Consider the following 17,355-nt stretch of genomic DNA (forward strand, 5'->3'; position numbering starts at 1 on the left):
GTGGACTAGTAGGGCCCATTACTGTACTGTATCTCTAAAATAAAAAATGGGGTTGAAATGGAAAATAAGCCATGATAGAATGGCAGAGCTGACCCAATGGGCCGAATGGCCTAATTCTGCTCCTATGTCTTGTGATCTTGCATTATTGCTAACATGCTATTATTTTAATGTGTATTTTATCTTAATCAATAATTACAATATTAACTTCTGTACTTATCTATATTGCTTTTGCCTGTTTATTTGTTCTTAGGTGTCCACCACTTTGGAGACATTTCAAGATCTCTCCCTGCCTATCCCGGGTAAGGAAGACTTAGCCAGGCTTCATTCCTCAAGTCACCAGATGTCGTTAGTGAAAGCAGGGTCATGTGGTGAGGCCTATGCACCACAAGGTTGGATTGCATATGTCATGGAATACATTAAGAGGTGCGCAGCAAACTTTAATTTTGTTACACCTTTGGCAGTTAAAGTGGTCAAAGAAAAGTAATGTTAGCCTTTTCAAATCAATAATATTTCTGTGTTTGCTATCTTTTGTTTTCCTAGTTGGTTCTGGGGTCCTGTAGTATCCTTGCAGGATTGTCTGGCTGCCTTTTTCGCTAGAGATGAGCTTAAAGGTGAGTAGGAACCTTGTAGAAAAACTAAGCTATTTAAACATTGGGGGAAATGAAGGTAGGGTGGTGATGGCAGGCTCTAATAACTCATTTAAAAGATAAAATTGCTCTTATTTTAATTTTTAGGCTATTTCTTGAATTAGCAATGTTAGTAGCAGTGTTTATGCGCATAGAAATGTATAAACTGTGACATCTGGATGTTTGTCTTGTGTTATGCACTGGTACATATGTCATATTGTGGCTATATTACCTAAATGTTGATACATCAGTTTGTCATCTGTACTGATCCCACTTGTAGTCTAAGCATGTTATAAATTATAAATTAGTATTGGAGGTCATAGGTTAAGAGTGAAAAGTGACATTTTTAAGGGGAATCTTGGGGGGGGGATCATCTTCACTCAGGATGATGAAAGTGTGGAACGAGCTGCCAACAAAAGTGGTAGATGCGGGTTCAATTGCAACATTTAAAAGAAGTTCAGGTGTGGGTCGATGGAACTGGGCAGAATTCAACTTCACATGGACTAGACAGCTAAAGGGTCTGTTTCTGTAGCATAGTGCTGTACGCTGTAAGTTCCACTCCTCCTCGTACCCGTCCAGCACTTAAAGGTTACTTATGTACCGCCTGTAACCACTTATTCTGGCAAGTCGTTCCATTTACACCATGCTTTTCATGCTCGTATGATTCTACATTGTTTTCATGTATATTAGGTTAAGAGAGTACTCTCACTCTGACATTGTAAGGGTTCATCAGTCTTGTCAACCTTTGAAGTCAAGGCTAGGCTTTTGGGAACATAACACAGATACCCATTAAAATAGATTCCAGCAAAGATGCCTTGGGAATGGAAGAAACTTAGTTTTATATTTAGAGATTCAGTGTGGAGTAGACCCTTCCACTTCCTTGGGCCACGTTGCCTCAGCAACCCCCAACAACCCCAATTTAACCCTAACCTAATCACAGGACAATTTACAATGACTAGTTAACCTATCCAGCAAGTCTTAGGACTGTGGGAGGAAACCAGAGCACTTAAGGAAAACCCATGCATCCTACAGGGTGGATGGACAGAGACTCCTTGCAGAGGATGCTGGAATTCTGAATTCTGAACTCAGTCACCATGAGATGTAATAGCATCATGCCAAGTGCTATGCTATGGTTCCACCCTTCTCAGCCTTTTGGCTGAGATCAATGTGAGTGTGTAGTGTAGTTTTGTATGTTACAGTAACACTCAGATAGTCCGGCACCTTCATAACTTCAGTGATGCAGGATTGGATGATATTCTGGACTATTATATATTGCTTTATCTAATAATTACTACTTCAACACATTTTTAATTCACTCTTTGTAGGTAGTGTACAATTGTATAGCAAAATCTTCTGATGACCTCGTGAAGTACAGGCACCTGCTGAGTTTAAGGAGAGTGTGGGAAATGGGGCCCTGCTGCTAGGCCATCAAGATGTCTGAAGAATGGGACTATCAGCTTTCTATAGGACTGTTTGATATTGATATGTTGGTCAGCAATTGTATGCTTTGAAACTGCAGCAGTTCTTAGGAGCAGAATATACTCAAATAGGTAGAAATCTATTTATCTTTTATTTAAGCTTTGCTTCTGTGGTGCTGCACATTGATATTTATATCCTTTTGTAAAATTGTTCTGTTTTTCCAGGCGATAACATGTACAGCTGTGAAAAGTGTAAAAAGTAAGTATTGTTCTTTTATTAGATCTCAGATGGGCTGAATGGCCTGTTTCCGTGCTGTATGATTCTATGACTAAAGGTACTCTGTGGCAAGTGGTTCTGGGGAGTATTATGGTGGTTTCCTCCTTGGTCAGCTTGTTTTTGACTCATGGAGCTGTGTTTGCAATGTGGTAGTTGATTGGTGAAAGAGATACAGGGCTAGAGAAGGAGAGAATAGAAGGTCATGGAAAGAAAAAGGGGGAAGGATTGAGGTGGTGTTCATGGGTTCATTGTCCATTCAGAAATTTGATGACAGAGGAGAGGAAGTTAATCCCTGTATCTCCTCCCTGATGATTGTAATGAGAAGTTGACATGACCAGGGTAAAGGTGTCCTTGATGATGGATGCCGCCTTTTTGAGGCATCACCTTTTGAAGATGTCCTTGATGGTGACGAGGATGGTGCCCACGAAGGAGCTGGCTAAGACTACAATCCTCTGCAAGGTTTTTTTTTAATCCTGTGCAATGGCCCCTCCAAACCAAATGGGCGATCAGTTTGAATACTCTCCAAAGTACATCTGTAGAAATTTGCCAGAATCTTTGGTAACACACTAAATGAACTCCTAATGAGATATAGTCACTGGCATGTCTTCTTCGTAATGGCATCAATATGTTGTGCCCTGGATAGGTCTTACAGGACGTTGACACCCAGTAACTGTGTATGTGCACATGACATCCCCTTTGTGGAATCTTAGATCAATTACATCTTCCTGACTGTAACGGTTACGTACTTGAAATCAAGCCAAAGCCACTTAGAGTCTGAGTTGGGTGGGGTTGTACTGTATGATACACTCCTAAAATAACGAATTTCCAAATTGAGAAAAGTGTGTTTGATCATTCATTACAAAACCAGCAAAGACGAGCAATCTTGTAGCGTTTTTTAAAAAAAACTAACTAGACTAAGGTTAGCGATATAACTGTGTAATTAGTGATCAAATAACATAATAGAGAAATTAACAGTCAACAAGAGTATCATCCCCAGTTGCCTCGCATTCAACTAGACTAAACTGAACTTAAAGACAAAGCATTAATATGTAACTATGCTCATTCCCTTCTACCACGCCCCAACCCTACTAGATGGGCCAAAGGGCTATTTCTGTGCAGTACTTCTCTAACCCACATGAAAAATTACCCATAATAAACGCACAACATAAAATACAATATAGGCAGACAGAAAATATACACAGTTCCTACACTGACGTTGAGTACAAGGTGTTGTTGTAACAGCACTCAACCAGCTAATCTAATCATAAATTAATTAGAAATTATGAAGAAAAACCCATATGGTTGTTCTTTTTGATGCATAAACCTTTTTTGGAATGAAGGCTATTCAAAAATATACAAGTATAGACTGTGAGAATACTAAGAGCTTCTTCCCCCCCTCCATCATCAAATTTCTGAATGGACAATGAACCCATGAACACTACCTCACTACTTTTGGTCCCTTTTTACACTACTTATTTATTTTTTAATATGTACTTACTTTTTGTAAAGGGAAAGCATTTACAGACCATGACTGTAAATGGAGTAATACAAAGACAATAAATGCATTTCTGTACAGCCAATTCAATTGATCAATCATGGAATCTGTTACAAAGCCTTGTAACAAGTGAGGTTTATTGTCATTTTAACTACATACATATTTATAACATTAACTATGTATACAGAAACGAGACAACATTTCTTCGAATCAGGGTGTAAAACACGTAATACTAATGAAGTTAAGGAAGAAATCTACAGATCTACCAACGAATCACACATAAATAACAAACTAAAGTGTATTAATATTAAATATTGTAAGGTACAGAACAGATTAACCAGTGACACTTCAAATGTGATGCAGCCGGTAGTTCAGAAGCCTAATGACCTGGGGGAAGAAATTGTTTCCCATCCTGACTGTTCTTGCTTTTATGCATTGTAGTCTCTTGCCTGTTGGTAAAATGTCAAAGAGGATGCTGGATGGATGGGTTGGATCCTTAATAATACTAAGAGCCCTGTGTATGCAGCGCTCCTGATACATGTCTCCGATGGATGGATCCTCTCAGCTATTCTCACAGTCCTTTGTAGGGACTTCAAGTCCGATGCTTGACTTCCCATACCAGATGGAGATGCAACTTGTCAGGATGCTCTCAATGGAGCTCCTGTAAAATGCAGTTAAGATGAGGACTGTGAGCCTTGCTTGCCTTAATCTTCTTCGAAAGTGGAGGCATTGCTGTGCTGCCTTGTTCAGGGAGGTGATATTAAGGGACCAGCTGAGGTCATCCACAATGTGAAATCCCAGGAAACTGGTGCACTTAACTTTCTCTATGGAGGAGCAGTGTATTCGCAGAGGAGGATGTTTGACTACACCTTCCTGAAGTCCACAATGATTTCCTTGATCTTTTCCACATTCAGGCTTGGGTGGAGTCTGAAGTCTATAAACAACGGGCTGGCATATGAGACCTCGTTTTTCAGTTGGGACAGGATAGAGTGGAGTGCATCACCTATGGATCAATTTGAGTGATAAGTGAACTGGAAAATGTCCAGTGTAGTCAGGAGAAAGGCCTTAATGTGCTCCATGATCAGCTGCTCAAAGCATTTCATCATGGTTGATATTAATGCCACCAGATGATAGACGTTTAGGTAGGATGCTATTGCTGCCTTTGGCACTGGAATGATGGTTGCCACCTTGTAAACTGAGGGGAAACATATCCGTCAGCTGGGTTGCGCAGTCTTTCAGAATCCAACCTGGTATATTATCGGATCCTGCAGCTTTAAGTGGGTTGACTCTGGCCAGTGTCTTTCTCATCTCAGCTTCAGCAGATGGAGTGTCTGCTGTCTTGTGGGGAGGGGTTCCTTCCTCACCAGCACTTTGTTCTGTGCATCAAACCAGGCGTAGAATACATTCAGCCTCTCAGGGAGTGAAGCATCCTGGTCACTGATGCACAGGATAGACTTGTAGTCTGTAATCCTCTGGATTCCCTGCCACATGCGCCTTGTGTCTCTGGGATCGCAGAAGTGACTAAATTTTCTGAGAATACTCCCATTTCGCCTTTCTGACGGAGTGGGAAAGCACAGTTTTTGAGAGCTATCCCTGTGAACTATCACATCTCCTTATTTCAAAGCAGCATCACCATCCCTCAGCCTGGCACAGACCTCTGTAGTAAGCCAGGGCTTCTGATTTGCCCTCACCCACATGTGTTTTGTGATGGTAACATCCTCAGTACACCGCTCTATGTAGCTGGTCACAGAATCCACATTATTTCTCAATGTTAGCATGCTTGTCATAGGTAGTAGCCTTGCTGAACATTTTCCGTTCTATTATCGAAGCAGTACTGTAGTGCAGAGGTTGCAACATCAGGCCAGGTTTTCATCACCTTTAGAATTGGTTTGACCCATTTGTTCACTGGCCTGTATGCAGAAATTAACATTACAGATAAATAAAATAAAGCAGAAAGATTTTCAGGAAAGGTACAGAGATCATTTAAAAATATCATACTTCAGCAAAAATCATGGTATCTGAAATAGCTGCCATCTGAATAAATGTCAAAGTTGATAATATTCCTGAGAGAGGCAAGAGTGTAAATTGGGTATTTAAAAAGTTACAAAATCCATACATTAATGGAAACAAACTATATTATCTTTTTTCCACAAATGTCTTAATTGCTGGGATACAGCAAGACTCCAGCTAGTTATTCAAAAAATATGGCTGAATGCAGGGGATGCGGGGTAGTGTAGCAGTTAGCACATTGCTTTACAGTCTCAACCAGTGATTACCAATTGGGGTTCAATTCCTGCCACTGTCTGTAAGGAGTTTGTACATTCTCCCTGCGTCGGTTTCCTCTGGGTATTCTACTTCACTACCACGTTCCAAAGATATATGGTTAGGGTAAGAATTAGTGAGTTGTGGGCATGCTATGTGGCGACACTTGCACACTGCAATCCTCGCTGATTTGATTTGATGCAAACAACGCATTTCACTGTGTGTACACGTGACAGATGAAGCAAAAGCTAGAGCACTTTTATATAACTAAGGTTTACTGGAGCACTTTGGAGGTTGGCTAGTGGTGTGTATCAACAGAAAAGCAGATTATTGATTTAAGACTGCAGCCATTGATTGGGACTGAGCAGCAGTAAACTGAGCTTTGGCAAGAGATAACTGAGGAGAAGGGTCTTTGACATGCACAAGGTGAAAAAAGGACCCTGTATATGTAAATGATCTGTACAAGAAGATACTAGTTCAGAGAGGCAAAAGAGTATTTTAGCACTCATATCAGGAAGACCTTCAGACGCAGTCACAGATACAGTACGCTCAGTTATCACTTTATTAGTAACCTCCTGTAGCTAATAAAGTGTCCACTGAGTGTATGTTCGTGTTCTTCTGCTGCTGTTGCTCTTCTGCACATCACTGTTGTGTGTGGCCTCCGTCGGTCGTGGTCAACCATGGGTACAGTGCTTCTGGTAGTCTCTGGTTTGTCGAGCAGTGTTGACTGTGGCTATTGAGGCCGATCCTAGAACGGTAAGCTCTGCCCAGTTGCTGCATGTGTAGGGCGTCGTGGAATTGTTGCTGGCTGTCCGCTGTGCTCTCTGTTTAGCTCTCTACTCCTCAAACTGACTCAGGATCACTCTTTCGCCTTGTTCTAGGTGTTGCTGAAGAGTATCTCGCCATTTGTTGTGGTCATCTGCTATATCCTCCCAGCACTCTGTGTTGATTTTTAAGGCTTTCATGTCACGCTTGCAGAGGCCCTTGAAGTGAAGCTGGGGTCTACCAACATTCCCCTTGCCTGTTGCTAGTTCTCCATAGAGGATGTCCTTTGGCAGTCTACCATCCTTTATACGACGGACATGGCCCAGCCAGTGCAGTCTGCGTTGTCTTAAAAGTGTGAACATTGTGGGAAGTCCAGTGCAGGAGAGGAACTCAGAGTTTGGGACTTTGTCTGTCCAGGTGATGCCAAGGATGCGGCGAAGGCTGTGCAGGTGAAAACTATTGAGTTTTCTCTCCTGTTTGGAGTAGATGGTCCAAGTCTTGCTACCATACAGGAGGGTGCTGATAACGCATGCATTGTACATGGCAATCTTGGTCTTTGTAGCGAGTTTTGGATTCTCCCAGACCCGCGAGGAGAGTCGACCAAGGATTGATGTTGCTTTGCCAATATGCCTATTGATTTCAGCATTGAGAGAGAGAGAGAGTGTTGCTAATGGTTGACCCCAAGTATGTGAACTCGTGGACCACTTCTAGATCATAATTGTCGATGGTAATGACTGGTGTCTCCACTATGTTCTGGGCAAGGACATTTGTTTTCTTTAGGCTGATGGTAAGCCCGAAGTCCTTGCATGCCTTAAAGAAGTGGTCCATGAGAGTTTGTAGTTGCTGTTTGGTGAGGTTATAGCAGCGTCATCAGCAAAGAGCATGTCACGTATTAAGATCTTTCGCACCTTTGTTCTTGCTCTCAGGCATGCAGGGTTGAACAGCTGCCTATCAGATCTGGTGTGCGTGTAGATGCCTTCTGTCGACGTCCCAAACGTGTGCTTCAATAGCATAAAGAAGAAGATGCCAAATAACGTTGGGTCCAACACGCTTCCTTGTTTGCCTCCACTATGAGTAGCAAAGGGTTCTGATGATCTGCCATCGTACTGAACAGTAGCCCTCATGTCATCATGGAATGACTTGATGATACTTTGGAGTTTCGGGGGACAGCCAATCTTGAGGAGAATCTGAAAGAGCCCATCCCTGCTGACAAGGTCGAATGCCTTGGTCAAGTCGATGAAAGCGACATAGAGGGGTTTCTGTTGTTCCCTGCTTTTCTCCTGGAGTTGATGGAGTGATAAAATCATGTTGACTTTTGACCTCCTTGCGCGAAAACCACATTGGGACTCAGGGTAGATGCGTTCTGCCAGAGTTTGTAGATATGCCAGAGTTACACGAGCAAAGACGTTGCCGACAATACTCAGGAGGGAGATACCCCTGTAGTTGGTGCAGTCGCTCCTATCACCCTTGTTCATGTACAAAGTGACGATTTTGGAGTCGCACATATCCTCTTGTATGGCTCCTTCCTTCCAGCACTGATGGAGGACCTCATGTAAAGGTTGGAGGAGTGGGCTCTTGCATGTTTGATCAGGTCTGGAGGAATCCCATCATTGCCAGGAGGTTTCCCTGGGGCCAGACTGTCAATTGCCTTGCTGAGGTCCTCAATGGTTGGTTCGGAGTCGAGTTCATCCATGACTGGTAGACAATCGATGGCATCAATGGCTGAGCTAACAACAACATTTTCCCTCAAGTAGAGCTCAGGGTAGTGTTCTACCCAGTGTTCCATCTTCTTGCTTTTATTGGTGATTATCTTACCGCTGGATGACTTCAGGGGTGCTGTCTTGCTTTGCGATGGGCCAAGGGCCTTCTTGATACCATCATACGTTGATCTGATGTTGCCTGTTCACAGCTGCTGTCTGAATGTCCTCACTGAGCTGGTGCCTGTACTCATTTGCACACTGCCTTGCAGTCTGTTGCACTTTGCTTCTAGCAGCTCGAAGTGCCTGGAGTGTTTGGTCGGATGGTGAGCGCTCGTATTCTGTGAGAGCTGCACGCTTGGCTTCAATGACAGGAGTCACGATGTTGGACTTTGCCTCAAACCAGTCAATGCTCTTTGTGGTCTTTCTTCCAAATATAGAGAGTGTTGATTCATGGATGGTGTTGCAGTATCTCCTTGCGAGAAGGTAGTCATAGCACCCTGTACTGACTTGGCAAACTGGTCAACCTTTTCTGGCTGTTTCATCTCTGTTGTGATGATGCGAGGTTTTCCAGTTTGTTTGGAGTGGTGGACTTTCTTCGGAAGTAGTTTGATCTTGCAGCGTACTAAAGCATGATCCGTATCGCAGTGTGCACTGTAGTATGAGCGGGTGATTAGTACAGAATTGATGAAAGAGCGCCTGGTGATGATCATGAGGTGCCAGTATTTAGACCGTGAATGTTGCCATGAGACCTAGTACTGCGACTGCGTCTGAAAGTAGGAGTTAGTTGCGCACAGGCTGTGGTAGGCACAGAACTCCAGGAGATGTTGTCCATTGTCATTTATTTTGCCAATTCCAAAGTGGCCAAGACAAGACGGTCAGGAATCGTTATCAGCTCCCACCCTGGCGTTGAAGTCACCAAGGAGAATGAGGTGCTCATCACTGGGAACATTCCTGACAACAGGCTTCTAATTTGTCATAGAACATGTCTTTTGCCTCAGAGGTGGAGTTCAAGGTAGGGGCATACACACTGCCGAGAGATACTGAGCCATGACTGGTGTGTAGGCAGAGAGTCATAAGTCGTTCTGATCCATTTTCTGGTGGCTCCACCATTTGCAACAAGGAGTTCCTAATGGCAGAACCCACTCCATGCTCACAGGGCTCTTCTTCGTTCTTTCCCTGCCAGAAAAATGTGTAGTCCCTTTCCTTCAGTGTACATGAATCTGCCAGACGTGTTTCTTGTCGGGCAGCTATATCTACCGTGAGCCTTAGTAGCTCATTGTTAATGACCGCTGTTTTTCATGCATCTTCGATATCTTTGAGGTTTTGGTCAAGTCCAGTTGTCATTTTGCGGACATTCCAACATCCCAACTTGAGGGGTGTTGTCTTAGTCGATTTGTTTTCTTTCTTGTCTGCTGCAGTAGTTACAGTCAGCTCTTTGTGGAATAATCCATTATCCCCATCCACCCAATGAGAAAGACTGACAGTGGTGGGACAGCACCTTATTGGCTGGGGGCTGCCCAGCTTGAGGCGAGCGGTAGCTGTCCAGTGAAACGTGATGGTCTCTCCCACTGTTGGAAGCAACCCCTGGTGCCATGCTCTACGCCAATCAAGCATTATGACATAACTGGTAACTGCTGCTTCCCATGTTTGTCCGACGCTATAAAGCAAAGCTGGAGTGGCCTCTCCAGGGTGCAAGCCAGGGCAGAATTGATAAGGAGATCCGTCTGTTGCCCATGCAGTGGGAACACCTCTCCATGCTGATGACAGGTCCAAAGGAACGATGAAAGTCGATACAACATCGCAGGAGTTGCTGTGCCAGTGCTGGGTACAGCAGTCAGCCACCTTCAGGACTCCCGAAGCCTTTCCCGTGTTGTACTGTGTGGTTATTTGGGTTACTAACATCTTACTGCCAGCTTGAACCAGTCTGGCCATTCTCTTCTGACCTCTTTCATTAACAAGGCATTTTCACCCATGTACTGCCACTCACTGAGTGTTTTTTTTGTTTTTTACACTTTTCTTTGTAAATTCTAGATACTGTTATGCATTAAAATTCCAGGAAATTAGCAGTTTCTGAGATAAACCACCCTGTATGGCACCAACAATCATTCCACGGTCAGAGTCTCTTAGGTCACATTTCTTTCCCATTCTGATGTTTGGTCTGAACAACAACTGAACCTCTTAACCATATCTACATGCTTTTATGCTTTGAGTTGCTGCCACATGTTTGGTTAATTAGATATTTGCGTTAACAAACAGGTGTACCAAATAAAGTGGCCACTGAGTGTAGTTAACTTCTAGATAGCAGTGGAGAAATGAAATTAAGCACTGACTTGATCTTTAAGTTTGTTGATCCAGACCAACAGTGATGAGATGGAGTACAGGAAACAAATCGTGAATCTTGTGCCATGGTGTCAGAAAAACAACCCAGTCCTTCAATAAGATAAAAGTGTTAGTTTTGATTTAAGGAACCTGGGGATGGTTGGGAGGGTGAACACAATGCTGTCCTCATCAATGGAACAGCTGTAGAGATAGTCAACAGCACAACTTTCCTTTGCATCCACATCACAATAACCCGTTCTGCTCCCATTACACTGCAGTGACTAGGAAGGGGCGGCACAATGGCGTAGCAGCTAGCATATTGCTGTTATAGCACCAGTGACCTGGGTTCAATTCCCACCATTGTCTGTAGGAAGTGTGTGTGTTTTCCTCCTGACCATTAGGTATCCTCTGGAGCTCCAGTTTCCCCCCCATGTTCCAGAACATGTATGGGATAGTAGGCTAATTGTTCACATGCATGCATTTGGGCAGTGCAGGTACATTGGGCCAAAAGGGCCTGTTACCATGCTGTTGTATCTTTAAATTAAAGAATCACTGCCTGGGCATCTGAGACGATTTGGCATATCTGCGAGTATTCTCTCAAACCTCTATAGATGTGGTATAAAATGTATCCTGATGGGTTGTATGTCAGTCTGGTGTGGCAATTACTCTGCTCTTGACTAAAGTAACCTGCAGGGCGTGGTAAACACAGGCCAGTCCATTACAGGTTTGTCACTTCCTTCCATCCAGTCCATTATAACAATACATTGTTTCATGTAGGCTTGTAGATTCTGTTGTGTATTTAATGTTTCAGTAATATTTGATTAATTTTGTATATAAATTATTTGATTAAGCATTCTTATTCATTTCAATAATTCATTACAGGTTGTATACAAATACATGAACTGCATACCATGCTACCATGTAATATGTGTGTGCCTCCCTTAAAAGTAAACTAGAAGTTAGGCCCGCATTCCTGGACTCCCATGTCTTCCTTTGAATTAGTTTAATGTTTTGAAATTACAAAACATAACATTGGCGGTGAGGTATTTTTAAAACAAATCCAAGAAGGGTATCAACCTACTGAAGCTCAGCATGAAGTTTGGGCTAAAAAAATACAGCGAGAGGCTGTTGAGTTACGAAAAACAGTGCAATATGTGTTCTTTGGAAGGGAAGACATGATCGAGATTTTTTTTAAAGTTAGAAAACGGAAGAATTCATGAGTTCATAAATAGCACTGGGTGAAAATCATTTTCAAAAAAAGAGTAGAAATGGCTGGCTGGTAAGATTGATACATTTGATTGCTCAACAGGTACTTGACTCATGTATACTGAGCTAATTGAACAATATTTTTTAGCAAATGAAGTAGCCAATGAGAAATGAGTACCAATTTTGCTGACTGCATTGGGTTTAAAGCCGTAAAGGCTCCAACCAAGCCAGCAGAAATTACCTTTGATATTGTCTTTGATATTGTCAAAGTAATACAGGAACATTTAGAACTGAACCCATCATTGATTGCAGAACACATTTGGTTTCACAAGCAGAATCAAAACGATGGGGAGTCCATTTCTGTGTACGTGGCTGAATTGAAGCAATTGTCTGAATATTGTCAGTTTGGTAATGGGCTTAATGATACACTAAGGTCATTTAGTTTGTGGAATTTTACAAGAAAATATTCAAAAATGGCTCCTAACTGAAGCACATCTTGCATTTGAAAGAGCAGTTGAAATTGCTGTTTCAATGGAAACCACAGACAAGAGATGCAATTGAGTTGGAGTCGGGAATGAAAGTGAGCGTGAACGAAATTACAAAGTCTATACAGAAACCGGCCTGGTCAGACAAACTGTGTTTCCATTGCAGTAGGAACTCATGTTCGCCAAACAAATGTAGGTTTAAAGGTTAAACTTGTAGAAAATGCAATGAAGTTGGACACATACAAAGAGCATGTTGTAAGTGAACTGCTCAGAGAGGAGAAAAAGATGAAAAGTCAGGTTGCTTTTTCAAAAGGAGCACTAATCTGCAGACGATGAAAAATTTGATAATGACAAGAGTGATGCTGGGTTAGGTTCCCTTGAGATTTACAATGTGAAAATTAACAATAAACAAGCAATATGGCTTATGCCAGAAGTGAATGGCAAATTAATTTAAATGGAATTGGACTCTGGTTTGACTGTTTCAGTCATTCCACAAAGTGAGTCTGAGAGGCATTTCAAAAATACTAAAGTGAGGCCTGCAGATATCCAACAAATAACTTATACTGGAGAAAAAATAGCTCCTATGGGAATGATGTTCATGACAGTGAAACATAACCAACAAGCCAATTGAGCTTGTATATGGTAAAAACAGGAGGGCCAGTGTTATGGGGACATGATTGGCTGAGACAACTGTAACTTGATTGGAGATCTAAACACAATTTGCATGCCATAACCCCTGCAATGAAGCCAACTGAAAGAGAATTAAGAAAGGCACTGGACGATGCCACAGCTGTCTCCATGCCGAATACCATGAGCTGTTGCTCAAAAGAGTACAAACAGGTGTTGATGTCAATCTCTGTGCTTCTGGATGGAAAGTATATTGCACCAAGGAAGGACCATGCTGCTTAGAGGAAGCGGGAAACTGTTGAAAGCTGTGGTCCAACTACAATAATTTTTATTGGCAACTTATCTGAGAAAGCTTCTAATATGCTAATCAGGTAGTTACTTGTGAATGTGGCTTGGCTTTAATCTGGAAGAGAGTTGCAAGAATTTGGCTTTTGTGAGTATAAAGTACCAAAATCTGCTGTTTAAGATTATTGTTTGAACTTCAAGTGGGAGACAAAAAGCTGCTTGTAAAAGTAGATGCAAAGACCAAAATCCAGCTGGATGAATAGAAGACCATAAAGAAAGGAGTCAATGGAGATACAAAAACAGAATTCATCAGATGATATTGTGGATAAGGAAACAGAGAGGAGAGATCAGATCATGAAGGGAGCAACAGAAAAATTAATAAGAGAATACTCCAGTGAACTAAATGCACCTTCCCAATATCAAGAAGCACAAACTAGAAGAAGAAAAAGGAAAAAAAAAGAAAGGTGGCTACAGCTGTCAGAACCACTTCCTACAATCTGTCATCTCCTATAACCACCATGGAGGAGACCCAAAACCTGAGATTGTTTAACAGCCACAAGTCTCATCTGCCAAGCCAAGTGATCATCCTTGTCTGGAAAGACGTTATCCCATGAGTAAGAAATCCTTCACAGCAACTGTCTTTAAGCCTAAATGGGATCATTTAAAAATTAACTATACTGTATATAGTAGTTGTTTTATGTGGTACACTGTTATATAGTTGAGATTAATTATTTTTTGAGTTGGAGTTTATAACTAAGCGGGGATGAGTGTTTTAATGATGTTTCAATAATAGTTGAATATTTGAATAATCTTTTATATACTATATTGTTGGATTGTTTCCTTGTTCAAATACTCGTTTTGGGTTATATGGATAAATACGTGAATAGCATATATCATCATGCTTCCATGTGATATGTGCGTGTCCCCCTTAAAAGTAAACTCGAAGTTAGACCCGCATTCCTGGACTTCTGTGTCTTCCTTTGAATTAGTTTAATGCTTTGAAGTTACAGAACATAAAAGATTCATCAAGGATGCCTGCCACCTTGGCCATTCCTTTTTCTCTCTTCTACCTTCCAGGAGAAGATACAGGAGCTTGAAATCCCGGATGTCCAGACTTAAGAACAGGTTTACCCGCACTGCTATTAGACTTCTGAAATAATCACCTCTTTTACATCCTCTTACTGGTGGTGCTGCTATGTTTAAGTAGTTTTAGTTCACCCTTTCTTGGTAATTCTATTTTAGCACTATTTCAGATTGCACAACAATCTTTGCATCATTCTGCTGTTTAGCACTCATTGCTGTATTTAATATTATTATGTGCACTGTTTACACTGAGTTCCTCATGAAAAGGAATTTCATTGCTGCTGTATATAGTAAGCTAATTGAAGCCATTGTTTAAAAATACAGTTGGAAACATGGCATCTGTGGAGGTAAGATCATAGTCGACGCTTTGAGTCGAAAAGTTCTGTTGCACCTTTGAGACCCGATCTCTTTGCTTTCAAGGATGCTGCCTGACCCACTGAGTACTTCCAGCAGCTTTTTTTTTACACTTGAAATCCCAGCATGTGCAGTTTCTTGGTGAAACGGAGCAAGATGTTTTGTCGCAATTGTATTCTGGTTTTGTGGGTTTTAAGGTGACTAATGTAGGAAACTATAGGTTCTTCTTCAGGTGGGGTAGGAATTGCCTGGCATTAGTTTGTGAGGTGATGGACTTCTTCCATTGTACATGTTGAGTTTCTGTGTACTCCTAATCCATGGATTCAGTGCTTTCAAAATAATCCTGAATATTGCCTCTCTGCTTTGAGCTTGGGTCAGTAAATACAGAAGTTTGTTTATTGATTTATTTTGAGATACAGTGTGGAATAGCCCCTTCTGGCCCTTTAAGCCACACCGCCAGGAATCTACTGATTTAACCCTAGTCTAAAGACCAATTAACCTACTAACTGGTATGTCCTTTGACTGTGGGAAGAAACAGGAGCATCTGGAGGAACATACTCGTTCACAGGGAGGGCAAAAAAGCTCCTTATAGATGATGTCAGAATTGAAATTCAAGCTCCGATGCCCCGAGCTGTAATAGCATTGTACTAGCTGCTATGCTAACGTGTGCATGTTGCATTTTTTTACCCAGAGAAGCTTTGGCTACATTCCTGAAACACCAGCTCCGTTCATCTTTACCTGCCACAGAGCTCGGAGTTTCAGGTGTACAGTGTTAGGCAAGCCAACGATGTGGCTTCCTCAGAGGGCTAACCATGTATTATGAGGGCTTATAGCCTGATTATGAATGGACCATCTGGGAGAGTTAACCTTTCTTGTCCATATTCATCTCACCGATACATTGGAAAATAGCAAATAACTCATTCAACATTTTTTTGGATAAACAGTACTGCAGCTATAAGCAACACAACCAAAATTCTGGAGGAACTCATCAAGTCCGGCAGCATTTATGGAGGGGAATAAACAGTTGCTGTTTCAAACCAGGATCCTTCATCAGGACTCAGCCCAAAGTGCCAACTGTTTATTGCCCCCCCCCCCCCCCCATAGATGCTGCCTGACTTGCTGAGTTGCTCTAGCATTTTTGTGTTGCTCAAGCTTTCCAGCATCTGCAGAATCTCTTGACTCTGAAGCAATAAGACCTGTGAGGCTAAATGATAAAAACGTTACACAGGTTGCGGGAGTCTTGCACATAATGACAGTGGTGGGGTACAGGAAATACCTGCGCAGGGAAGCACACTCCTCCATTGAATTCAATTGTCTGGATTAATAAAAGTTGTGAATTTTGGCTTGGGGAAATTAAATGGTTGATGGCATTCACTAGAAAGTGGATTGTATATTGTCTGTGGGAAATATAATTACTTCTGTTTCCTTACCCAGCATTTTCTTGTACTTCTAGGTTGAGAAATGGTGTAAAATTCTGCAAAGTGCTAAGGTTACCCGAGGTATGTACCACTGCAGTAAGTCTATTGTTACTTGGAATTATATGTTTCCACTAGCTAAATAACCTTCTGGGTGCTTCAACAATTCAATTATTCTGTGGAATTCTAAGATGGTACTTTTAATCCCCTGCCTTGCATTTGGTTTAGAGCTTTATACAATTTATTTGTTTTTTTGTTTGAGGATCTAGGTATTGCTGGCAAGACCAGTGTTTATTGCCCAACCCTAACTGACCTTCAGAATGATGGTGCACTGCCTCTGCCACCCTTCTTATAAGGGTTTTCCTCACAGTTCTGTTGCCCTGAGGCAGATCTTGTATCCAGGGCCGGCGGTGCTGAAAGAACAGGAATGAAATTCAGGTAGTGTGCAGCTTAGAGTGGAACCAGCAGATGGCGATGTGTCCATGAGCCTGGCGTCCTTGTCCTAGATGACAGGGGCAGCAGGTTTGTTCGTGGTACACATTGACACCATTGTTCTGCTTGAAGAAGCCAAATGGTTTTGAGCACAATGGCTCTTGGAATTGCACTCATCCAGACATGCGAAGAGTATTCCTCCATATCCCAGACTTAGTGGAAATGGTGGAAAGACAACGGCGTGTCTGGAGATGAGCCATTTGTTGCAGGATACCTTCTAACTTGCTCTTTAGGCTTGGTATTAATAGTGATCCCCTAATTTTTTATGTTGCGGAAGTCAATGATGCTGTTACCTTGGATCGTCAAGGCTAGGTGGTTAGATGCTGTCTTGTTGAAGATGGACACTGACACTTTAGTGGCACTCATGTTACTTGCAGCTCATCAGCCCATAGCTAAAGCGGTGTCTAGATGTTTCTGCATACAGGCACAGACTGTCTTATATTTTGAAGATTACCAATGGAATTGAGCATGATGTAATCATCAACAAACATTCCCCCTCTGATTTTCCAGTGGAAGGAAAGGTGTTGATGAAGTAGATGGCAATGG

General features: G+C 42.0%; 1 protein-coding gene across 2 annotated transcripts in view; it reads left to right on the forward strand.

The window, feature by feature from the left end:
• usp33 (ubiquitin specific peptidase 33) overlaps positions 1-17,355 on the forward strand; it is a 118,845-nt gene that overhangs the window by 54,503 nt on the left and 46,987 nt on the right. For both annotated transcript variants that reach the window (XM_073062583.1, XM_073062582.1), the window contains exons 14-17: positions 251-423; positions 541-611; positions 2,270-2,303; positions 16,356-16,401. In XM_073062583.1, the coding sequence (XP_072918684.1) occupies positions 251-423; positions 541-611; positions 2,270-2,303; positions 16,356-16,401 (324 nt within the window). The remainder of the gene's footprint in view (positions 1-250; positions 424-540; positions 612-2,269; positions 2,304-16,355; positions 16,402-17,355) is intronic.

The sequence above is a fragment of the Hemitrygon akajei genome, chromosome 12 (assembly GCF_048418815.1).
Source record: "Hemitrygon akajei chromosome 12, sHemAka1.3, whole genome shotgun sequence".
Taxonomy (NCBI): domain Eukaryota; kingdom Metazoa; phylum Chordata; class Chondrichthyes; order Myliobatiformes; family Dasyatidae; genus Hemitrygon; species Hemitrygon akajei.